A 26,377-nucleotide genomic window follows, 5' to 3' on the forward strand; every position below is an offset into this window, starting at 1 on the left:
ATTTTCTTCCTCCTTAAAATAGCTAGATGACTTCTGGACAGCTGTACTTCACACACAAAAAAAACCCAACCTTGTATATGGTGCAATTACCTAAGCAGCCAACCCATCTATCTCTTTTTCACCATGTGAACTTTAGAGATAATGAGCATTTAAAAAGCTCCAAACAAATTCAAGTTTTAAACATATTACATAGATATTTAAGATTTACTGGTATCCATCATGCATAGACTTATTACAAACAATTCAACACTAAGAATATATTGATTCCCTAATAAAGGGGCCAGGGTGGGGACTGTGAGAAAGCTAGCCATATCTTATGCTTAAAGAGCAAACTATCATTGTTACAGCTTATCAGGAAAATTTATGAAAAGCTTCACGTGCAATGCTGTACTTTCAAATACTCTATTTGCTTTAGTAAACAACTGGAAATGGAAAAATATCACCAATGCCAAAAGATATGGCTGTGATTAAGATCTAAAGAACTACTTCAGGTGCACCCAAGGACATGGGCATACAGAGTAAGAGTTTGGGGGTTTTTTTTACTCCCTAATAACAGACACCACCCAAGCCATTCCACAAATTGCTTTAAACATCCATTTAGTTTCAAGGGATATTTGCTATGTGGCACGGAGGGGGCAGTGTTTAAAAACACAAGCCTAAAGGCCACTTAGAGCTAATGGAACTAGCTACTCAGTTCTCTAGATCACCCCCTGGGACTGCAATCAGAACTATTATATCGTTATGGACTCTGCAAGTCTCACTTTGATCCATATTCTCTCTCTCTTTCTCTCTGGCTTTTCTTTGTGAACGAAGATTCAGGAAGGACTCATCCCGCACTTTCTACAAGCACATTGATGACTAAAAAGGCCAAGTCTGGTTGCAGAAAGCACATCAGAAAGTCTCCTTGGGTGATGTTTCCAGGTTGTGGTTCTTTCTGCATTGTCATTTCTCTTCGAGACTTGTTCGGCGTGAGCTTTCAAAAAAGGCTGCACACCATGGATAGTGTGTCTCCATGCCTCCCAATGTGAGGCCAGGGCAGACCATTGTTGGTGATCAATTTGGCCGAGCCTGAGATGTTGTTTCAGGGAGTCCTTATATCTCTTCTTTGGGGCGCCCCTCTTACGCTGACCTGTGGTGAGTTCACTGCAGAATATTATTTTTGGGAGGCGATGGTCCTTCATCCTAGAAACGTGTCCTGCCCAGCACAGCTGCGTCAATAGCATGGCCTCAATGCTGGTGATCCCCGCTTGCTCAAGGACAACATTTGTCACATAGCAAGTCCAGTGTATATTTAGAATTGCGCATAAACAGCTGATGAAAGCGTTCGAGGAGTCATAGGTGCTGGCGATAGGTGACCCATGTTTCAGACCCATAAAGGAGAATAGACAGTACAATGGCTCTATACACACTGATTTTTGTGCTTCGCCTCAGGTGTTTGTTACTCCAGACTCTTTTGTGAAGCCTTCCGAATGCACTATATGCCTTTGCTAGTGTGTGATCGATCTCTTTATCAATCTTGGCGTCTGAGGAGATGATACTTCCCAGGTAGGTGAACTGCTGGACTGACTTAAGCACAGATTTGCCTACAGTGATCTGGGGATGGTAGTGTTCTTCCTGAGGTGCAGGCTGGTAGAGAACTTCCGTTTTCTTCAGACCAAAGAGCTCTGCAGCTGTAGCAAAGCAAGGAAGAAGACAAGCCCTCCCTTCAGCCACCATCTTGAGGGAGAGAGAGGCAAGCTAGCTCCACCAGGCCTGCCTGGAAGAAGAAGAGCCCGCCCTCCGGTCCATCTGCCTTGGTCCAGGCCTCAGAGGGAGAGAAGAATGCTGGACCTGATTCCCCCCCCCCCCGGCCACCATTCCCTTCTCCTTTTGTGTCGTGTCTTTTTTGATTGTAAGCCTGAGGGCAGGGAACTGTCTATTATCCCCTCTGCTGTAAACTGCTCGGATTCCCAGTGATTGGGCGGTATATAAATAAATCCTATTATTATTATTATTATTATTATTATTAAGATGTTAGGCGCTGCAGAGCTGCTTACATATGGGCAACGAAGGCAGCATCATCAGCAAAAAGCAGCTCACGGACTAGATAGTTTAGAGTCTTAGTGCAAGCCCTCAGGCAGCTTAGGTTAAACAGGCTACCATCAGTACGGTAGCGTATATAAATGCTGCCTTCTTCTTTGAGATCTGCCGTAGCCCTTTGGAGCATCATGCTGAAGAGAATTGTAAATAGAGTTGGAGTGAGAACACAACCTTGTTTCACACCATTAGTTATTAGAAAGGGCTCCGAGAGAGCGTCGCCATATCTGACTTGACCTTGCTGGCCTTCATGTAGCAGGATAATCATTTTGAGGAATTTGAGGGGGCATCCTAGTCATTCCAGGATCTACCACAGACCTTTTCTACTCACAGTGTCGAAGGCTTTGGTGAGGTCGACAAATGTTACATAGTCCTTTGTTCTGCTCTCTACATTTCTCTTGCAGTTGTCTAAGGGCAAATACCATATCTGTAGTGCTCCTGTTAGCTCTAAAGCCACATTGACTTTCAGGAAGCAGTTCTTCTGCAATAGCAGGAACTAATCTGTTCAGGAGTATCCTTGCAGGGATTTTTCCAGCAATGGAGAGCAGTGTTATACCTCGACAGTTTGAGCAATCGGATATTGCTCCTTTTTTCTTATACAGGGTGATGATGATGGCATCACAGAGATACATATTCTACAATATCAGTAAAACATGATATTGGAGGGGTCATGGAGGACTTGGAGGGTCTCCTTGGGGCTAATGTGGCCTTTCAGCCTTCCACAGTTGCCCACCCGTGTTCTAATGCCTCATTCCATATATAGCTGATACACCCATAGCATTTTTCCTCCCTAAACAACCATCCATGCCAGGAGAGTTACACAAGCACAGTGCATCGTCATGACTCTAGTGATTCTAGTGATAGAGTGGGATATTAACCGTATGTTAAAGGTGGAGTCAGGGCAACAACCTCATTCAAGGCCAAATAAAAAAAGAAGAAAGCAGTAGAACATAGTATCTAACCAGCCTTTGTTTGTTTTTTTGTTTTGTTTTGTTTTGTTTTTTGGTAGAACTCGTGATACTCAATACTGAAATCCCAGATAAGGAAAGCCTACTAATGTCTGACACTTTTCTTCCCAAATCTAACAAAGAAAAAAAATTGGGGGCAATAATTGTCCCAAAATGCCTGCACCAGCATCTGACATGAGATGACTGTCACTTAAAGCATATTGCCTCCAGTCATTTAAACAAGAGATGCTTTGCTTTTTTTTCTTTTGCAAGGATACGATAAAATTACCACTAGCTTCTTCTGAAAGTTTACCTGAAGCAAAGTTTTGTTTTCTGAGTCATTACAAATATCTCTAGAATAAAAGATATTTAAAAAGGGCCAACCACGATATTTTTAAAGGTAGAGGTCCATTTTTCATCCATTTGCTTTTTACTTGTGGCACACTGTGCTGATTGATCTGGGCAACCTGCTGGGAAACAGTTTTCTTGTCATGGTCTGCATTACAGATATATCTCAGCTCCTGAAATGAGTATGTTCCTAGATATTACTGCTTTACCAGAAAATTTGCTACAAACAACTGAAATAACCTGAAAATAATATGGACAGGCTCCTACATCACACGTACAAATAAGAAACCAATAGCAATTCAACATATTTCAACAAACATTTTATGTAAAATAAAGAGTATGTTGTTTATAACTGCTGTTGAATTGACTTATGGCAACCCTATGGATGAGAGACCTCCAAGTCACCCTATCACCAACAGCCCTGCTCAGGCCAAAAAAAACTTGCCTAAGAACTCTAGAAGGTTCCAAAGATGCAATTTTATTTTCTGAATAAAACACTATGTAATTATCTGACTCAGAATGTCCCATTCCTGCCCACTTTTGTTCACCCATCCCAAGTACCGTATTACAATGTCCATTTCTTGTTTTCCAGAATCTATCATCCCAACTCAAGCTTCCCACATTCTATGTTCCTAAAATATGTGTTATGCAGTTTTGGACTTTCTTTTCACCTCTGAGCATGTCAACAGCTGAATGTCATTTCAGCTTGAATACAGTTGTATCATTATTCACAGTGCTACTCAGACTTGTCCTCTGCTCTTCCCCAGTAGCTTTCTAAGTGCCTTCCAACCTGAGAATCTCATCTTCTGCCACTATTGTTTCATTTTGGATTGTCTCATAATGGGGTTTTCAAGGTAGAAAGCTTCAACAGTGGTTTCCCACTGCCTTCTTCTGTGCATCAGCATAAGCATTAGCTATGGTGCCACTGCCACTGTCTCTCAGAGATCATCTACCAATGTCACCCTCATCTATTGCTGCTTCCCAAGTAGCTGTTTGGTACATTTGGTCTGGCTCCTCAGCAAAACCTGACATGGAAAACCCTACTGGCAGCACTGATACCATCACTTTAGCCTCTTGCCTCACAGGAGCACACAACCCTACCATCATAGAGAGTAGTGCGATGGTGGGAAAGAATAAGGATTATGAATATGCATATGAAAAATAATACAACTAGGTCAGGTCAACTTTGAATAAGTAAACAAAAACATTTTGTTTTAAAGCTTCTAAAGATCAACTGAACATTTCTTCCAAAATGCATCCAGGCATTACTCCTCCCCCCCCCCCCCCAATCAGTCTCTATTTTCGTTACGATTTCTGTTTTGGTGGTCAAAAAGAAGAAAAGGGAGAACAGATAAGCCTGCCTCAACAACTACCTGCAGTATGTTTAACAAGCATAGTTCTGTTACATAGGGCCTGAATAGACAGGCCAAATGAAGTTGCTTCCAGCCTCTTTGGAGACATGCTGTTTAAATGACACACGCCTCCAAAGCGGCCAGAAGTCACACCAAAGCCAAATCTGATCATATAAATGCAGTCTCTAACCTGTCCTTTCTTTTCCCCACCAATACTGTGAACTGAGGGAAGCATAATCCTTATTCTCTCCAATATCTTTTCTTTCCTGCAATTCATACACATTTTGTTTCATGATAAAGTAGCAATTTAACAACTAATCTCTGACACATACTCATTCACTCAGTCTCTCCACTCTTGCAGACACCCTGCAATGAAAGGTCCATCCATCTGTTGAAGAATCTCTTCCATCATCATCACATTCACATCACAGCAGCCCACCACCTCACCCCAAAAACCTCCTTACGCTTTCTCTTTACCTGGTACTCCCCTAAGATAAATAAACATGCATTATAAAAAGATAAATTGCTGGAATGCTAGAAATTTGGAGACTGAAGGAAAATTTCATGCAGGGATTCTTATTGAGGGAACAATCCTCGCATTTGTCCCCTTGTCGCTACACCCATGCTGCAATCTGACACCAAAAGTCTGTGTTTCTCCAGCCCTCCTTCTTCATCTTCCCAATGATGGTACTACTAAAAAACATCCAACTAGACAAGAGAAGGGGGGCAAGACTGGGTTGATGTTAAAAGACTTTATGAAAAGGAGCCTTTTTTCAGAGACTTTGGCCCACTACAGACCAGGGCCAAAAGTAGGGTTCAGGAGAGCGGAACATCCACATGCTCCCGAGCCCTACTGCACACCATGGGCACCATCTTGGCATGCCGCCACTTACACATGGCACGCAGTAATGACATCCGCATGGTGCCTTGCCCAAACAGCATGGTGCCACGTGGACTTCATTGTTGTGCACAAGCACGTCAATGGCACCCTGTGCACAGCGTAAAAAGAACCCGCCAGGAGCGGGTTCTTTTTGAGCCTTGTGGAAGTCGCAGCATTTGTCTGCTGTGGCCTCCATCCAGAGCAGAAAGGCACAGCGTCTGGCCACCCCTTTCTCCCCGTCTGTATCCACCATTTGTTAACTTGGGTATGACTGTAATGAAGGGGACAGTCAGTTGCATCTAGGCATTGTCCTTCTCCATATGGTACACAGTTCCCTCCATTAACTTTGATGTTAATGTGGGTTGAACCAGCGGAGTAAGAAGTCACACAAAACATGACCAGTGAGTGAGCATGGCCAGGGAAATAGAACATGTCTTGAGGAAAGTCTAGAAATCCAGACTAGAAGTCTGGAGGTATGCAGTTGATCCAGAGGCTTAAGGATCACTTTAAGAACCACTCAGATAGTGTATGTGGAATGCTTTCATCACTGTAAGATGCTTTACAAATATTATCACAGATGTGATCTATGTTTATTACTTCTCTTTCATGGAGACCATTTAGAAAATAATGAGATAAATCTAAGTAGATTAAAATACATGTATACATTCATATGCTATACATAGGAACCTATTAACTTTCCTTTGAATATACTGGATTAGATTCAGATTGAGTCACAAACAACTGAGCTCAGTAACAATGATCTCTTCCCACCCTTCTTCCCCACAGCAACCCATCCAAATCAGGAGATGTTGATGAATGAGTGAGGCACCATCTATGAGTGGAATCCTTCTGCCAGTGGAACACACGTCCTAGATTCAACTCAACAAAAACTTATCACAGAAGAATGGATTATATTTGTGAATTTTCATTCAAACACAACAAAATTTTAAAAAGCAACCAATTACATAAACAACTTACTTATATCAGAATACCGGAAGATATGGATTGCAAATTACTTTAAACACTTGAAGCTCTATAGTAACTGGCAGCAACCACAACAACGTGAGGTTGTACGATTCAGGTTGCTGAAGGCTTTTCACGTTTTTCAACCAATACGGCCCATATTTCAACCAATATGGGATATACTGTGAAATGTCACCTGCATTCAGAGAATTCAGTGAAAATCCGTTAATCTTACCTTACAAATGAACTTGAAAGGAGCCCAATAAAAGCCACTGCTGCTCCGCCAACAGCTACTTTTCGGCAGCCAAATATGTTGGTAAAGATACTGACTATTGGAGAACAGAAGAAGATCATTCCCATTGACAGGGAATTCACCAGCGCTGTAGAAAAGATTAAGAATATCAGTGTGAATCCATTTATTATGGCAGGTCTAATTATATGACAGAAGACCATGAAGTGCAACTGTTTCACTAGCTTTAGGAGAGTGTAGAATGAAATCTTGCAATGTAACTAAACTGATAACTAGCATTGTTAGTAAAATCAGTTTGAAAAACCTCATCAAGTTTTTCAAAAGGCTGTAAAAGGCAACCACAGAAAACTTGTCTCCTTTGATGTGCAAATTAAATTAGCAGATGTGTGGATGACAACATGAAAATTGTTTGGAAATCATGTGGACACATGTTTCAAAGTCCAGAGCTAGTTTATGAAAGAATCTGGGCATCTCAACTAGAGACATAAAACCTGCTATCAAGCCTAAAATATTATATGTAGACTGCCAGTTGAAAAAGATCCAGTACTACTTACTAACTACTAATTAGGTACCTTATTACTTATTAAGCAAATCCCTCAGATATAATCTTTTTTAAAAATGAAGGATTATGATTATATGAAATAGTTTGGTTTCATAATCTTAAAAATGAAAGAGCTGAAGTGATTGTGGGCAAACCATAAAAACTGTAGTAATTAGCCAAGAAAGAATTCTCATCTGGCAACCAAAGGAGTGGGGGGAGGGCTTCTAGATCAAACAAAGGCAGAAGTAAAATAAGAAATCTGTTAATGTTAAGTGACATAATGACGCTCAAGTAAAAAGCAGATATGCACAGGCAACCTTTGCTCAACAATGCAATCAAAATAGGTTTATGGGAGGAGGGGGTAAGCCTTTCTAACATCATGGGCCATATTTCTTCAGGAGTAGGATGATAAGGTTCACATGCCCACAGCAGATAGTGCCAGGGCAAAAACTAGGCAAGTCCATTCCTGGTTTTTTTTTTTTTTAATCTCTCTACATTGCTTCTCTTTCTTCCTCTATTTCCACCTCTTCCTCTGTAACTAGTGGGCTGCCTGGGGAAATGACATATCTCTCTTTCAGAATCCTGAAATCATGTAGGAGGGTTTGAAACTGAGCTCAGGGCAACATGAAATGAGGCAAAGGGCGCATACTGCAAACAGCTAAAGCTCAAAGTTGTTCTTGTTTTAAAAGAAGTGAGTTTTAAAATCATCAGTGTAGTAAAGTTTAATGAAAGCTGAAGTTCCTTCAAAATGTAAAACGCAAGCTGTTAGTGGCAAAGAAGAAGAATTGTAACAATGCATCACAATATACTGTAGTATCTACTACCCATGCTAAATTCAGCACATGTGAAGGATAAAGCTTCTGCCCCAGGGCCTTGCAGTGGCTGCAGTGACTGCCAAAAATAATTAAACAACTTAAACCTGACATGGTCAGAAGTCCATTTCTGGTAAAAAAAATAATTTATTTATTTAACTTAACAAAACAGGGGAACCCTGAGACCTAATTACAAGGTAAGTTGTCAACTCTAGAGGCTTCCAGGAAAGAATTCACCCCTTTCAGGAAAAGAAAAGAGAGGTGTGTGGGGAAAGAGAAAGAGCATGCACATAGACACGTGTGTAAAGACAAGTAATTTATCAGTGGCAACTGAATTATCAACTTTAGTCAAGGGCAGAAACTTTAATCTCCTCATCTTCCTTTTCCACATTGCTTCTCTCTCTCACACACAGACACACACAGACACAGAGTGGTGTCCCGGTCACTCAGTGGGGGGGGGCTGTCAGGGGCGCAGCAGCCAAAAGGGCGCACTTGGCTCTCTCCTTTACCACAGTATCAGAGATCTCTTTGTGAAGAGGCCCAAGCTGGGAGGGCCCGACCAGGCATCACTTGGTACGGGCTGCAGCCCTCTGCACCCTCTTAGTGATGCTAGTGTGCATGCATGTGCATGTGCACGCGCACACACACATGCGCGCACACACACAGCCCTTTCAAAAGTGGGAAATGCTATGAGAAGCAGAACAAGATACATTCAAACTGTACACATATTCTTGCCTCTGCATACACATTCTTTCTTCGTATGGTATCAACATGGAGTCCAGCCTACATACCTCTGCAAAGATACTATATATTTTGCTGTATTGTATCCTTGGCTGTCTAATAATAACCATGTTTCTCATACTTACGTACCTAAGCTCCCAAGCATCTGAATCCTATCAGAAGCCCAACTACAGTAGAAACACTGAATTTATTGTTGAATGATGAGTCCATTTATATAATTTCAGTGATTCAGTGAGTCTACTCTGACTGAGACTAGCAACAGGATATAGGCCCAGGTTTCTCCCCCTTCTAAAAGTCACATTGACCCTGGCCTTGTTCCTCACTCTCCCAAGCTCAGGAAATACTAAACATCCTGCATTCCACCCTTTGACCCCTCATCTCTGCAATTTCAGTCAACTTCCTGCTGACTTTGCTGAGTATTCCTCAGCAAGTTGGTTCAGCTCTGCATTCTTTTCACCTAGACCTATGTCACTTTTTTGGTTTGATACGTGTACTTTTGGACATTGTGATTTTTTGGTTGTGGCCAAACCATTTATAGCCCAGACTCTAGAAAGTAGTTTCTTCAGCAATGGCAATTTTGAAATTAGAGCACTATACACCAGTAACCTCCCCATACACACACACACAAAGCAAACATAACAAAATAGAAAGTAATTATCCTGACCTCTGAAAGGACTTGCTCTCACTTTTGTTTTTCTTCTTTCCCTCTCTGAGTAACTCCACATCTATGTAAACTGATCATTCTGCATGAAACTGTAGTTTCTTTGGCCTTTCCATGCACACACACACCAGAACACAACAACAACAACTACAACAATTCCATTGTGTGCCCTGCATATTGAAGGCCTGTTACAGACAGCCAAAATAAAGCTGCTTCAAGTCACTTTGGAGGTATGGTATTTCAATGATGCATGAGTCCTAACAGTCTGGAAGCTTCACCAAAGCTGCACTCCAGTCCTTAGGAATGAAGCGTGGCTTTGGTGTGGCCTTTGGACTCTTAGGACGCATGTATCATTGAAATACCATACCTCCAAAGTGACTCGAAGCAGCTTTATTTTGGCTGTCTGTAACAGGCCGAACTCAAAGGTTGAAAGAACAAGTTGATTATCTGTGATTGTGGTTCCCTGGGCTGACCAGATTGCAATATGGAAATAAATGTCCTTTAAATCCAGTGTGGCAAGCCAATCACCCTTCTGCACCAGAGAATGGATAATTTTGCTGGTGACTATCCTGAAGTGTCTGGGCTGAATGTAAAAGTTGACACTGTGAAGGCCCAGAAAGGGCTGCAGACCACCATCCTTCTTGGTAATGATGAAACAGAGGTGTAAAATGATGTACACCGATGCCCTTTACCTCCTAGATGTATTACAATCACAATATTCCTTGTAAGTATGAGAAATACTCCGTATAGACAGATATTGTATTTACTAAGTATGAAAATGTTCCTATATGACATAAGGTCTATAAAAGCAATGTGCCTAGACCACAAATGTTTATGAAAGATAATGTACCTAGACTGGAAATGTGAGATAATGAACGATCACAAGAGTGTGTAACTGCATAGGCTGACTGTTGTACATGTGGCTGAGATAGTGACACCTTTGCTTTCTGATAGTTCATTGTGCACAAACTTTGTTTCATCCACAAAATTATATTTTAAAATTGTGTATAGAATTACCTGCTAGGCATAAAATGTGTATATGAAATGCAAATGAATTTCATGTTTAGATTGAGACACATCTCCAAAATCTCATGATGTATGTGCAAATATTCCAAAATTTGAAAAAATCCAAAATCCAAAACACTTGTGGTCAAAAACATTTCAGATAAGGGATACTCAGCCTGTATACATTTCTTGAAAGTGCAAAGCTTGAATGATTCTCATTGTGAATGCTTATGTTGCATTGTCTGCTAGGCTACACTATTGTTTAGAACCTTGACAGCTAAGGTGAACAAAACGATAAACGACAAGGAACTTTAGATAAAAACTGGCAAACATAAGGCAAGGAACTTTCAGTCCCTCAACCAAGATGGGATAGAGGACCATACACATTTCAGCATGTAAATGTAATTAGCATAAAGTTGATTGATTATTAAAGCCACAGAACAGCTCGTGAAAGGATTAAGTATGCCACCTATTACAATGAGCATGAATGTTGTGGGTAAGCAACAATGCAGTGTTAATGCAACTGACTACAAATAAGAAATTGGAGCTTCAGATATGACAAGAGCAAGAATACAAAAGACATCAGTTCTTTTTCTCAAAACAGTGTTTTTCCAGGAGTATGTCTCTGCACAGAATAGGGCTAGATACATAGTTTTTTAGATCTTTTTTTTAGATCTGCAGATGGCTTTTCCAGGCTCTTAAGATCCACCTCAGTCCCATTATATCCTTTTCCAGTTCCCTTCCACTCTAATCTATCGCATTTATAGTTCACTGTCTTTGAGATCCCCTATTCATCTTGCATCCTTCTGCTTATTCAGCGTATCTTTTCTTTATTGTACTACAATGAATACAGTTTCTTCATACCTATGCTCTGAACTGGCAGAGGCTCTGACCACTGCCTCTTTCGTGCTTTCTCTGTTGCCAATGCTTATGGGCAGGTAAGATTCATAACAAACCCCCACTAGAGCTCCTGCTAAGCTCAAGAAAAGGATGGTGGGCTTTTACCCTCCAGGTGTTTTGAACTACAACATCTTATCACTGGCTGTGCTGAGTGGTGCCAATGAGAGCTCTAAGTCCACAACATATAGAGGGTCACCTCTGTCCTAAAAGTCCCTGTGAGCACTCACAGCAATGCTCAGAAACACCATGAACAACAATATTGCTGGATGCTGCCAAATAAGGTTACAACCACAGTTAGAACCTAAACCCCAAGGGCACCTCTGGGGCCCTCCCTACTACCATTATTAATTTGTATCTGAAACACATGTGTGCTGGTGGTTTTTAAACTGTTTGACTGGAACAGCCCTTCTAAAAGACTGGATCAGTCAAGATTCTGTATAAAACTGTTCTTCCAGTATAGTCCGATAGGATACACCAGCTGAGATATATGTTGTTAAACAACCTAAAGCAAGGAATAGATTAAAATTTTAATGCTGTTGTTGTTGACTTCAATTAATTTCTGAGTTATGATGACCCTAAGGTGAACCTATCATGGGGCTTTCTTGGCAGAATTTGTTGAGAAAGGATTTGCCCTTGCCTTCCTCTGGGGCTGAGAGAGTATGACTTGCTCAAATTCATTCTGTAAGTTTCCATGGCTGAACCGAAAATGGAACCTGGGTCTCCCCGTATCTTCATCCAACAATCAAACTACAGCACCACAGTGGTTCTAATGTTCTAATACATCTAATTCTTTGAATACTGGTTTTAAAGTGTCTTAAAGTATGCTATTATTATGTGATCATTGCAGCTTCTCATATATATACTCATTCTGTTTCAATTTGCATTCTTTCTCCCACATTTCCTATCCTACACATTAACATACAGGAAACTGGACAGAATAACAAGTTTCAACAAAGAGTTGTCCAAATGAGCAAGGCTTTGCTGAACTGATGTTTTGTTTATTGTGCAAATATTAAAACAGGAAAATACTTAGGCTGCAGCCATAAGCACACATACCAGAAGGCAGCTTGCTTAACAGGTATAGGTTTGGGCTTGAAATTTTGCAGTGGAACTATCCAAAACATTCAGTACTGTACATATTATCCTTGTAGGCAGCATTAAAAAGCTACTAAATTAAGGTATATCATTTATAGTTGGAGAAGAAAATGGTAATTACTTCAGAGTTTATGAAAGTGCAGCTAATAAAACTAATCTGATTTTTATGGAATGGTAGTTATCTAATTAAAATTACTCCTCTTTCTTACCACATTTTGAATCTAATCCAGCTAATAAAAACATATTAAATTTCTTCTTGACAAGCTGTTCTTCAGCTGATGGGCTTTGACACTACATAAGACAGGGGTTACAGTAGAAGCACTAACAATTTTCTTTTAGCGTCTTTAAATTTAAGGGATCAAAAAGAAGGGAGCAGGGAGAGCACAGGGAAAGGAAAGGATAAAGAGGATGAACATACTTTTGTAAAGCTTCTATTCCTGGGATCATTACTAGGTACTACAGGTATGCAGGCAAGTGGCCAAGTACAAACCTGCAACATTCCCATGTCAAAATAACTTTTGCTTGTGAGGTCTTATATGCACGCATGCATTAAAGCAGGGAAGAGGAACTTGTGGCTCCTCAGATGTTAAATTGCAGGTCTCATCATCCTTCACCACTGGCTAGGCCTGATAAGAATGGCAGTCCAACAACATTTGGAGGGACAAAGGTTCTTCCCCTCTGAAGTACAAACACAAACAAAGAACAGGCACTATCCAATAGGCACTCATCACAACTGTTTCTATCATGATGAATTAGAAGTGTGCAGAACTAGTCTACCACACCACACACACACACACACACACACACAAGGTCTTCAGGAGTGCAAATTTCCCTCCCGTTCCCATTCTTTTTAAATGAGAGTCCCTGGGGGATCTGGGATGAGCTACAAAACATACTGGTGCACATGTAGCCTACACTGCACAGGAATGTTTGGTATCCTCTGGTAGTGGTTTCATGAGAAATGTTAAGTGCAAACTCAAGACGGTAGAGGGTGAGAGATGTTCCTCAGTCTTGGTCTTGTACAGTCTTTGGGATAATGCTTTCTTTACTCATCTGAGGAGACTAGAAAAAGCCATGCCACACCACCCCGTGCAGTCAGCCCTAAGAAGTCAACCTTCAATGGTTACAGAATAAGAAAAGGGGAAAAGCACCGATCTGTAATTTGGCAACCAAAAAGGAAATCAGAAGGAATGTTGAGGCTGGTAGAAGAAAATGAAATCATCCTTAGATGTATTTTGGAAGAAGCCTTCAAATGGTCTCTAGGAGGTTTTGCCTAACCAGGTTGATTTTTGAACAAAAAGACTGCTGAAGCATGCTAAACTGCTTTCCCCCCAACTTCCCCACTTTTTTGGGGGTGGTATAGGAGCTTAAATCTATTCTTTCCATGTTATTTCTGCCTCCTGTACCAACATTTCTTCTAGTAATGCCCAGGAACACATCTATTTCATTTACTGAGGAATACCTGTACTGAACCAAATGTTCTCTTCTATTTACTGTATAAAAATACAACGTGATGGTTACGTTTGTTAGGTAAGCTTAATTTTCTAAAGTCACTTGACCATTTACATAATACTTCATCTTTACCAGCTTGTGGACTGCAGTCTACAATAAACAGTAAACACAATAAACAACACAAATGCAGTGCTCAAGGCCACAGTAAGTGAACTAGACAGATGTTACCTAGCAATGTATACACAGGCTGCCTCCGCATTGCAGAAATAATCCCATTTGTCACCACTTTAACTGTCATGACTCAGTGCTATGGTAATCTGAAAACTATAGTCCATTATAGCACCAGAGCTCTCTGACAGAGAAAGCAAATTTCTCATAAAAACGATAATTCCCAAAATTCCATAGAACTGAGCCATGGCTGCTAAAGTGGTATCAAATTAGATTATTCCTGCAGTTTGGATCCAGCCCAATCCCATTGTGATGGAGGAAGAGAACAGTACCAGTTGCTATGGTAGAAACACTTTCTAATGTTCCCAATATATTCATATATTATTTCCCACAAAACATTAATGCTTTGAATTAGTAACATATCATGAAACTGTAAAAAAAAAAAAAAGAATCAGCCACCTTAAAACTCAATAAGGGAGATTTAGACATTGAACTTTTAATACAATCTTCTTTTATTAGGCTGCAGTCCACAAACTGGTAAAGATGAAGTATTTGGATCTGAGTCTCTCAGCTCAATGAAATACAGACATCTTAATATTACAGAAAGTCATAAAATCATTTCCAAATCTGATCCACTGGGAGGTATTTAAAATGCTGAACACATTTGGAAAAGAAGTTTGAGTATTAAAACCCAGAACTATCAGTCAGACTTCAGACTACCACAGAGGCTGGCAACGTATGGCCTTCCAGGTGTTTTTGTATGCAGTTTGCATGAGTCCTAGCCATGACAACCAATGGTGAGGAATGCAGGGAGCTGAAGTCCAACAATATCTAGAAGACCACACTTTGTTCAATGATCTATTGATACATTTCCTGAAGTCACATATAGAGACTCATTACATATTTTTAAATGATATTCTGAGATATATGTGGGTCAACACACACACATACACACACATCTATTTCAAGACACAAAACAGAAAGATTCCTTGCATATTAAAGAGGACAGCTCTTTAGCCTAACCACAGTAAATACACTGCATGTGTGAATGCATACTACATGGTGAATTTGAAAGATTTTATTTATTAAACATTGATTGTAAAATACAAAAATGTGTGCAGTTAAAGTGATGTCAAACTGCCTAACTTCCCCAGTGCAGAATAGGCCTTAGCTTGGGAACTTGTACTCCAACATTTCACATAGGGAAATAGGAACATCTGTGCATTTCCCAATTGAGGGGGATGGGGTTTCATAGAATAACAATCCTGGTTTGTAATCCTAGCTGTAATATAAATGACAAGTTAAGATTCCTGGTTTGGGTGTTTGTGTTGTGTGCCTTCAAGTCATTTCCAACTTATGGTGACCCCCAAATGACCGCATCATGGTATTTTCTTGGCAAGATTTTAGGAGTTTGCTTTTGCCTTCCTCTGAGGCTGAGGGAATGTGACTTGCCCAAGATCATCCAATCGGTTTCTATGGCCAACCAGGGATATGAGTTGAGGTGTCCAGAGTTGTAGTCCAACATGCAAACCACCACACTACACTGGCAATGGTTCAGGTGACAAACTTTTAACAAAACACTGCAAAACCCTTCCTGATTTGTTCAGTGGTTGCACTGATATGGAGGCACTATTGGGGGTGAATAGAAAGTGATAAACCAGGAAAATCTCAAAGGTGTTATTGCTCTATGAATGCATGGCCAGAATCTTTGAGAATTAAATGCAGAACTTTACATACATATTTGATAAACCACTATTGCAGAAATCTTATGGTAGAATAAATCTATTAGTCATAAAGGTGCCACATCTCTCTGTTTGGAAAGAGTACAACCTAACCCAGCCACTCCTTTGAAATTATACACTTTCCAATCATGGCCACAAGAGGGTGCAATGAACAACCACTTTCTGCATCCTTTGGGGGATGAATTCCAAATCATTAATCATTAGCCCCCAGATCTACCGCAATTGCCCATTCCTGCTCTAATGCCCAAACTATAATTAATGAATCTGGGGCTGCATCTGCACTGCAGAAATAATCCAGTATGACACCACTTTAGCTACCATGGCTCCCTGATATGGAATCCTGGGAACAGCAGTTTATTGCAGCACTTGAGCTGTCTGACCAAGAAGGCTAACTGTCTCACAAATCTACAGTTCCCCAAATCCCATTAAATGAGCCATGGCAGTTAAAGTAATGTCAATCTGGATTATTTCTGCAGTGCAGACAGCCCTTGAGTTATGAATTACAGTACAATATCATTTGAGTCTTGTTTTAAAATATGTCTTTTTGGGAGACAAGGTATTTGTGATAGTAATTTATTTAGCTAATTACAGGTATACCTTGGATAACAAAACCAATGGGCATTACTTATTTAACAGAAAATTTGGTACCACGCATGGAAAGAATAGGGATAGGGTCCTACACCACCACCACCAAGAAAAAAAACGTTTTAGTTAAAACTAACTATATACATATGTGAAATGAAGAGAAAAAAACACGTCAGGTAAGCCTTGCATAAGTCGGGAGGGGAATATCATGAACTTTCTAGAGATAATTGGAAAATTTCTTCCAAATTGCCTCCAGGAGTTACCTCTTTCACTGTCTCGACTTTTCTTATGACTTCCATTTTGGTAGCCGAACTTACTCTTTTTTAACATGCTGGGGGTAACTGGTGAAGCAGGCTTACCTGCTCTCTTCTTTTCTCCCTGTTTTGCTGTTCACATATGTTCAGTAAGGAATTCAGGAAGCACTTGCGGTTTACTTTGCTTGTTGTAGGCAAGTGCATATGGCTACAAATGAATAGGCTAGAATAGAATCCTATTCCTTCCCAGATCAAGCTTTGTTTATTGCATTGTTTACTGCAGATGTACCACTGCAACCAAGCATGGAAAGTCTGTGTTTCTCTAGCCCTCCTTCACCATTGTTCCAATGCCAATGCTGCTAAAAAACCTTTCAGCTAAATGGAGAATGATGAGGGGGGAAAGGAACTAGGCAGAGAAACTAGGAACTAGTAAAAGGAAGTTTGCTGTCAGAGGCTTTGTATTTTTAAAAACTCCCCAATTTAAAAAGCCATTTGTTGTAGTCTAATGTCCTAGTATCTGCATTTTAAAGGGAAATATCACGTGTGCCCATATGATGGAGAAGTGTGCCTATTTTAATTCATTGTTCCTTTTATTGTGATATTTGCGGCATTTTAATCTTACTCTCCAAAAATTTCCTGGTAAATCATATGAATACAGGACCCCCACAAGGATGCCAAAATCCGTGGATGCTCAAGTCCCATTAAATACAATGAAGTAGTAAATTGGTGCTCCTTATTTAAACATTGCTTTTTGGAATGCTTGACTCCTTGGATAAAAAAAATCCATGCATACAGAGGGCTGATTGTACTATCCTTTTCTCTCCTTTCTGATCAAAATTCCCAGATTATAGAGATAGGCCTGGTACAGACTGCGCTGTGCGCCGGTCTGGGGCCAAAATTAGGGATATAATAATAATAATAATAATAATCTTTATTTCTATCCCGCCTTTCCACAAAAGTGATCAAAGCGGCGTACAAGATACAGTTAAAACATCAGTATATAAAATTTTTAAAAGACATTACAAGGGGATATAAACAGGGGGTGAAACATGAAACGAAACAGGAAATGAAACATATCACATTCATCAGGGGCTAAATAAGCAACAATATTACAAAATGTGGGGTCAAAAACAGAGAGCAAGGGGCAGAACAAAAAAAAAAAAAAAAAACTCAGTTAGCTAAAGTGAAAAAGCCAGCTGAAATAAGTATGTTTTTAATTGTTTCTTAAAAGAAACTAGTGATGCAGAGGAGCGGAGCTCTATGGGAAGCTCATTCCACAATGAAGGGGCAACGACAGTAAAAGCCCTCTGAGAGGTCCTTACCAAATGAGACTTAGGGACCTCTAACAGATTTGTCCCAGATGATCTGAGAGTGCGGGGCGGATTGTATGGGGAGAGGCGGTCCTCTAAGTACCCTGGGCCCAAGCCATTTAGGGCTGGGCTCGGCATGTGCCGGTGCCATCATTCCGTGCGCCTGTCCATACAGGGCGCACAACAATGATATCCGTGCAGTGCAGCAGCCAAACAGCACCATGCTGTGTGGTCATCAGAATTCCACGCAAGTGTGCCAATGGCACCCCAAGTGCACTGTAAAAAGAACCACTGGGAGAGGGTTCTTTTTAGGGCTCCCGGAGGCCACGGCATTTCTCTCCTGTGGTCTCCATCCAGGGGAGAAAGGGGCAGTGTCTCGCCACCCTTTTCTCCCAACCTGTACAGCCCCAAAGTGTCCAGATTCTATGCAACCATTCATGGTGTAGATATTTGATAACTAGGTATCTTAAGGGAAACCTATGAATTCTGATGTTGATTTTAATTGTATAATTGATTAAATAATATTGTTTTTAGTATCACTATATTATCCTATATATTTTACAACTGTAATTATTGTATATGTGAGAATGTTGGGGTGTGAGTATTAAAGAAAAAATGACAGCAGAGGTTTGAGGAAATTTAACAAAACTTTACTTAACAGAAGTCTCAAAAACTGAAGCAAAACAATATGAATGGCATAGTACAAAATCCTGATAGCAGCATGGAGAGCAGGATTCAATGAATGCTCCCAAGACCCAGTAGATCCACCAGGCAATTATACCTTTCTAATTAGTTAATACAATCACCTGGTCTACTTAGCTCATTACCATGGTCTACACCTGTCTGCTCACTAGATTCTCATCCAGTCACAACTTATTACCCGGACAGAGAAAGTCTTTGACCATAAGTATGTAATAAAACTGTACTTATTTCTTGTAACATAAGGAAATATTACAATTAACATTATTGCTGGAATTTAGATGAGAGTACGGACCAAAACACACTGCAGAAATAGTCCAGTTTGAGACAGCTTTAACTGTCCTGAGCCAGTTAAAGCTGGCTCAGTGCTTGTAAATCCTGGGAATTGTAGTTCACTATGGCACTAGAGCTCTCTGACAGAGAAGGCTAAATGTCTCATAAAGCTACAGTTCCCAGAATTCCCTAGCAATGAGCCAGGGCAGTTTAAAAGGTCTCAAACTGGATTATCTCTGCAGTATGTTTTGGACTCTAGATGTTTTTTATGTAACAAGTGTGTTATATTGCTTTATATTGTTGTTTTCTTTTTTAAAAACTTTGCTGTATTCACTACTTTGAGTACCAGAAAAGTGATTTATAAACATTTAAATAAAATGTCCAGTGTGGAAAGCCACCCTATCTGTCAGAGTTGTACGTTTTACTCTGTTCATAAGGCAACTTTACAGAAACAAACAAAAAGGCACCTTTTCCACTTACAGTATTTTAACAAGTGTCTCCATGTTCAGAGGCATTCAAATACTTCACAAGGGGGACAAACAAGAGGACCATAGCTTACAAACACTCAGAAGCATCTGGCTGGCTAATACTGAAAACAGAATGCAGGATTAGATGGATATTAAAGAAATTAAAGAAAACTTTCATGCCGGTGGCAAAATAAGTAGTTACACAAGACATATGGACTACAGTATTTACAGCTATCTTGCCCATGTTCTAGAACATTAAAAAAATGGCTAACAAGGCTTCCCTTTTCAACTTGCCTTCTTAAGTAGTGATATCCCCCACCAAAAGCACATGCCCTTCAAAAGCAGCATCACCTAGCTTTTGACTCTGGTTCCTGACCACAATTTGTCAATTGGCATCATAACAAGCTGTGGTTAATTCTAAAGTAGCAGTGAAACCAATCTGGCAAGAGAAAGACATGTTGCTTACCTATAACTGTAACATTTCAAGTGGTCACTTGTAAACTCACACAAATAGGATTATTTGCACCTTTGCATTACATTAGAGCTGTTATCTAAATGCTTTGACAGCAGCCCCACTCACTATCTGCATGCCCAACTAGAGTGATTCCTGCCTAAACCCTCAGTTCCATGGACATCAAAGCAGCAGCCAAGTATCTAGGGAGAGGCAGGACATGACAAGAGGAGGATGAAAAGGGTTGTTTGAGTTTACAGATGACACCAAGTTACAGGTAAACAATTTGCTCTTCTACTTTGTGGTCCCTTGACTCAAACAAACGGGAGACTAGTAAGCTACCGGCCACGGGTGGTGAGAATGTCATACAATTCAGGAAGAGTAGCTGTCTCAAACTCAGCCTCCCATCTGGAACACTTGGACGATTATTATTATTATTATTATTATTAAGCTTTATTTATATAGCGCTGTAAATTTACACAGCACTATACACAAAATCATTTAATTAGACAGTTCCCTGACTTCAGGCTTACACTCTAAGAAGACACGACACAAAAGGAGAATGGAATGGTGGTGGGGAGGGGATCAGGTCCAGCATTCTTCTCTCCCTCTGAGGCCTGGACCAAGGCAGATGAACAGATGGAGGGCTCTATATCTTAAGGATAGGCCTGATGGCATTGGCCCACCCTCTCTCCCCCTCAGAGGCCAGGATGGAGTCAGATGCCTTGTGGGAAAGGTTCAGTTCCTTTAGGGAGGCCGGATGGCAAGGCCTGCCTTTCTCTCCCCCTCATCATCCCTTCGTCCAAGTCGTCAGCATCTCCCAGCAGGTTAACATGGGGCACGGAGAGGGTCATCATCTCCCACAAAGTCAGCCCCAAGGCAAAGATGTCTGCCTTGTCGGTGATGACCCCGCCTTCCTCCAGAGCTTCCTTGGGCTTCCAGGGCTCGGTGCCAATGTAAACTGTCTCTGGGTCACTCACCATCATATTTTCATCCAGAGGCAGTGAAACACCCACACCACAGATCTTTATTGACTCAAAGTCACCCTTAATGACAACATTGCAAGATTTGATGTCACCGTGAAGCAATTTCTTTTCATTGTGAAGATACTTCAGCCCCCTTGCCATGTGCAAGGCAACTCAGAGGATAGTTGAAGCCAGGAAGGGGCCCTGGTGGTTGGCCTGCCTTTCTTCAATGAGGTCGGTGATAATGCATAATGAATGCCTAAGGTTGAGAACAGGCAGCTACCCTACAAATCCCTGTAAAAAGATTCCCCTGAGGAATGCTGCCATAGCCCTGTGAAATTCCCTCTGAACTTGCACAGGAAGAGGCTCCCACACAAAGACACAGATGAGCCTGACAGTGCTGGGGACCTATCTGGAGAAGCACTATACAGAAAATGTTAAGCCCTTCATGCTAACAAATAGTAGAAGAATAGCATATATACTCTCATAAAACATGTAGTCCATACAGAGGACTAGCACCTGTTGAACCTTCGGAGAGGGAAGAAAGAGATCAAACTCAGATGAAAAGTTCTGCCACAGGACAATATTGTCCATGTGAAAGTGGAGTTTAGGAGAATAACCTCCTGAGGGTGCATCACTCTCTTGCTCTTTTGGTTGATAAAACAGGCACCACCTTCCAGGAGAGACCTCATGCCACAGAAAGACAAAGTTCAAACGGGTTTCGAAGTAACTGGAAGAGGCACCACTCAAAACTCCAGTGTGACAGGTCCATTAGTGGTGGATGAACACTTTTGAATACCCTGAAAACCCTTTACAGAGGAATGTGGGGAAACAGGAGGTTTTCCATTGATCTGCCAGATCCATGAGATCACCATCAGATAGCATATGATAGATAAGAGGCTGAATTCTCCTGACATGGAGCTGGGGAACTCCAAAACATGGGTGATTCTCACCTGAACAGAAGCAGTACCCCAAGGTAACAGGAAAGAGAGAGGTAAAAAGCAAAAGCATTTATAAGCATAAGATTGCAGAATGGCAGGTCAATGAGCTGCAAAGATAAGTGTATCCAGATCAAGTAAGGTAGGTAAAGAATGACCACCTTGCTATCAGTTTTGTGTATCTCTAGTTCTGATTGCCTTACCCCAGTTAATAATGAAGAGATTCGTTTTGGCATGAGGAACTACTCTCAAGAGAAGCTAGAGAGAAGGGCCAACTTAGGGTGTGTTTTGCTAAGCAACTGCACATTTGGTCGCAAGTTGCTTCCAAATGCCAAACAATCCTCTGCCTGGAATACATAAGAGAAAAGCAACTCCATTAATAAATCAGTAACCACATGTTTTCATAGGTGTTTTAAATTTAAATGGATCAGTCTGTTAAACCAGCACACATTTCATTTTCCTCCTTTAAAAAGAGGGAGTTAGATATTTCAGCCTTCTTTTGGAATCAAATAAAAGGGTTGAGACTGGGTTCATATTTGAAATGCGGGATGTTGCCCTGCACTTGCATACTGTCCTTCTTTCTGACATCTCAAGCATTCAAGGGGAAAACGCATTACATTTTCATTTGTGATCTCCTCTTTCATAAAAATGGGTGTGGATCCTCAGTGTGTACAACCCATGTGTCAAACAGCAAATGTAGCCAAGTCCTCTGGCTTTTTAAGTGGTTCTTAAGTCAAATATTACTTTGGCTGATTCTGAACTATTCTGTGGTTGCTGACAATCTCCTGGTTGCAGTGGCTCTACTGTTATGGAGATGCTGATTGTATTTATTCCTCTATACATTGCTTTAGTGTGCAATCAATAATTCCAAGTTGTTTATTTATAGAAATCTCCTAATTTTCAGTCTTTTTACAAAAATGTGTAATGATTTCAAGATATGCAGTGAACACTATATTAATTTATCAACCCTAAATCTTTTTTAAGGTGTTCACATCACAACTGCAGCAGAAACAAAAATCTTAAGATGAAAAATTATAATGATGCAATCATAAAGATGTAAAATTCAAAGACATAGCCACGTTAGTCAGGAAATTCAGTATGCAAAGGGATCTTGTAGCACCTTTGAGACAAACGGAAACTCTCTTGTTCAGTTAGTCTCAAAGGTGCTACAAGATCTCTTTGCCTAAAGATGTAAAGACGAATCACGTATACATAAAGTTAATTTATCATATAACATGAAGTATAACTTCAGAGTTCCTTTTAACAATAGCTGAGAACAGCCTCAACCAGATTAAAAACTACTTAAGTGAATACAAAATACAAAAACGAAGTTTTTTAAAAAAAAACGTCAGAACTAAATCCAATTGTTAATCCAACTGACATTGTTGTTGTTGTGTGCCTTCAGTCTTTCCAATTTATGGCAATCCTAAGGCAAACCTATCAAGGGATTTTCTGGGGCTTGGAGTGTGTGACTTAGCCAAGGTCACCAGGTGGGATTCCACGAGTGAGTGGGGAATACATAAATCTTTCACATAAATTGACCTGATTAATGTAATTTCAGTTGGAGGGTCAGCATGATGTAGTGGTCTGAGCACAGGGCTACAACTCTGGAGATCAGAGTTCAACCCCCTGCTCAGTCATGGAAACCCACTGGGCAACCTTGGGCAAGCCACACTCTCAGCCTCAAAGACACCGGCAAACCCACTCTGAACCAATCTTGCCCAAAAAAATAGCAACTGTCAGTTGGATTTAGCCCTCAGCAACAGAAAACATATTTTAAAATGCATTGAACTTAAGATGTGAAACCCATCGAGAAAAAGCAGTTGATAAGCAGCTCCTGAAAAGACTACTCTAAACATGAAGCAATGTTGCTCAAGAGTATCTTTACTAGTCATGACACTTGTCAGACTAGTAATACAGATTGTTAGATCAGCAAAATATAAGCATAGGAAAGCTGATACCACAAACTAGAACGTACTGCAAAAAAGGGGGGGCGGGCTAGAATCGTATGGTACCAAACTGCTCCTGGAATGTAGTTTGGAGTGGTTTGACAGTGTCTATACCTGTACAAGAAGGTATCCAAGCCCTCCTTGTGCAAGCAATGAACAACAGCAATAGATGATAGCAGACAACCTCAGCTATTGCCCATGTCCACAGGAGTGTTGGTAGCAGCAGGAACCCAGAACCAGAAAATACATCACATAGGAATTTCACTATCATATTGTGCCAATTTACTTTAGATCTTTGGTTAGTGTAACTTCTGCCAGTTCTACCCTGGTGAAAAATTGTCACTCACCATATTTCCTTCAATCTAGGAATATGGTTCAACCAGTGTCATCACCATATTATAATCAAGATGGTCTTTCCATGAGGTACCAAGCTAGATTTCCTTTCAAAAAATATGATGTTGTAGCATTGAATCACCACCATACTTTTAAGACACATTTTTCTGGATTACATTTCTTACACTACCAGAACAGGAGATTTCTATCTGAACTCAACCAAATTATTCATGAGTGGTTACAGCTATCCCATGCGCACTACTTTTTAAGCTTCTACACCAAGAACTGGATAGTTAAGACAGAGTATGTCATTGGTTCTGCTTCTTCTGAAGCTCTCAACAGCTTTAGATACAATCCTTCTGGGCTGTTTGATATGAGATTTAGAACTGTGTTGCTTTGGTTCCAGTCCCTTTTTGACTGAAGGTTCCAGGAAAGTGGGGGTTGGAGAACTGTTCTTGGCCATTAACCTGTGGGGCTCCACAGATTATGTTTTTTTAAATATCTACTTGAAATGGCTAGGGAAGATCATTTGGAGTTTTGGAGTCAAGGAGTCTGTGGAAATTCTGAATCTCTGTATGGATACAGTGAAAGAATGGATGAAGGCATATAAAATGAGGCTCAATCCAGACAAAAGGTAACTAAGGCGGGTTACAGACCGCCATTTCGGACGTTCTCAGGACGTCCCGGTTTGAAAAAGGGGTGTCTCTTCTAGACGCCCCTACTCCTATTACGGACAGAGTCCGTAACAAATGGCAGCGGCCGTTCTACTCGGCCACCGCCATTTTGACATAGCAGACGCTCTGCATCCGCACGTCATGCCCTGGAAGTGACACCGCGAGTGCGCAACTAGCGCCTCGCGGCGTCTCTTCTGGGGAGCAAGAAGGAGCGCGATTTTCACGCTCCTTCTTTGCTGCGTCCGGGAACCACGCCGTTTGGCTGCTGCGGTTCCCGGATGCAGCAACCAGTGGCGTCAGCAGACCGCCGCATTTCGGCGGTCTGTAACCCACCTAGGAAAGCTAATACACCCTGCTCTGGATGGGGTTGTATTCCCTCTAAATAATGAGGTTGCGGTTGCATTCTTTCTGAGATCAGGTTCAGGTGCTTGGCCCCACCACTGTTCCTGGAAAGTCAGGTGCTGCTGTGGTCACAAATTCCTTTGACCAGCTTTGGTTGGTGTACCAGCTTCTACTAGCTGCACCCTTTCATAGGCAGGGCATATCTGGGTATGGCAGTTCATGTCTGAATCACCTCCCAATTAGACTATTGCAACATGCTGTATGTAGAAAAGTGTTCAAGAGCTGCATCTAGTACAAACTTCAGTAGCCGACTATTATCAGGTGTGCATTTTAGAGACAACCTAAAACCAGTCTTACCAGTACTGCATTGGCTTCCTATTTGCTTCTGAGCCCAGTTCAAGGTGGTCATCTTAACTGATAAAACCCAAAATGTTTTGGGGCTAGGATATCTGAAATACCTCCCCTTTCCATTTGAGCCTGCTTAACATTTAAGATCTTCAGTGAACACCATTATGAGCCCCCTCACCCCAGGAGCTAGGCTAGTGGGAACAGATGATACAAATGTCACTACAGCATCAGACTGGAGAACTCCCTTTTCAGGGAGAACCGACTAGCTCTGTCTCTTTTGAATGTACATAGTCTCTGGGACCCTGTGGTCAAGGGGGAAGGGGTAAATAAATGCCTTAAATAAAGAAACAATAGTTTACATGTCCTCAAAAGGAGCCACATTATCCACAATTATACATTAGTGTTGTCTCATTCTTCCTGTACCTCAAATGACTTGTTAGATCATAAACTCCCTTAAAGCTCACTGTGTCTCAAATGGTATTAATCTGAGACTGGGTTTCCCAAGATTTCATGTTATCTATCCTACACTCCTGCAAGGAGTAAAGCCAACGTATGTCAAGCTCAAATATGCCAAGAAGCATCCATATTCTGATCTTGGTAGGGTTTTATGTCATAGCTACATGTAGTACCTCTCCCTATGTTTCTATCTGATCATTTAGTAAATAATAATGTGAGGAGCAGTTTAAAGCTATCTAGAACTGTTTCTTGATTTGCATTCTTCTTTGTCTCTGGGCATTCCCAAATAATGTATCTTGTTGCTCTATAATGAACTTTATTTGTAAGGCTGCATCATTTGGCTGCATCATTATTGATATGTGAGTCATTCATAACATCTGCTGTTCTCTACAGACAAAAT

The 26,377-nt window shown here is 40.9% G+C and overlaps 1 protein-coding gene across 1 annotated transcript in view; it reads right to left on the reverse strand.

Annotated features, from left to right (window-relative positions):
* Positions 1-26,377, reverse strand: part of SLC16A10 (solute carrier family 16 member 10) — a 63,834-nt gene that overhangs the window by 22,243 nt on the left and 15,214 nt on the right. The window contains exon 2 of the mRNA XM_089530563.1: positions 6,802-6,946. Coding sequence (XP_089386689.1) covers positions 6,802-6,946 — 145 coding nt within the window. The remainder of the gene's footprint in view (positions 1-6,801; positions 6,947-26,377) is intronic.

The sequence above is a fragment of the Sceloporus occidentalis genome, unplaced genomic scaffold, assembly GCF_023333645.1.
Source record: "Sceloporus occidentalis isolate IW3139 unplaced genomic scaffold, rSceOcc1.0.p SCAF_6, whole genome shotgun sequence".
Lineage (NCBI taxonomy): Eukaryota > Metazoa > Chordata > Lepidosauria > Squamata > Phrynosomatidae > Sceloporus > Sceloporus occidentalis.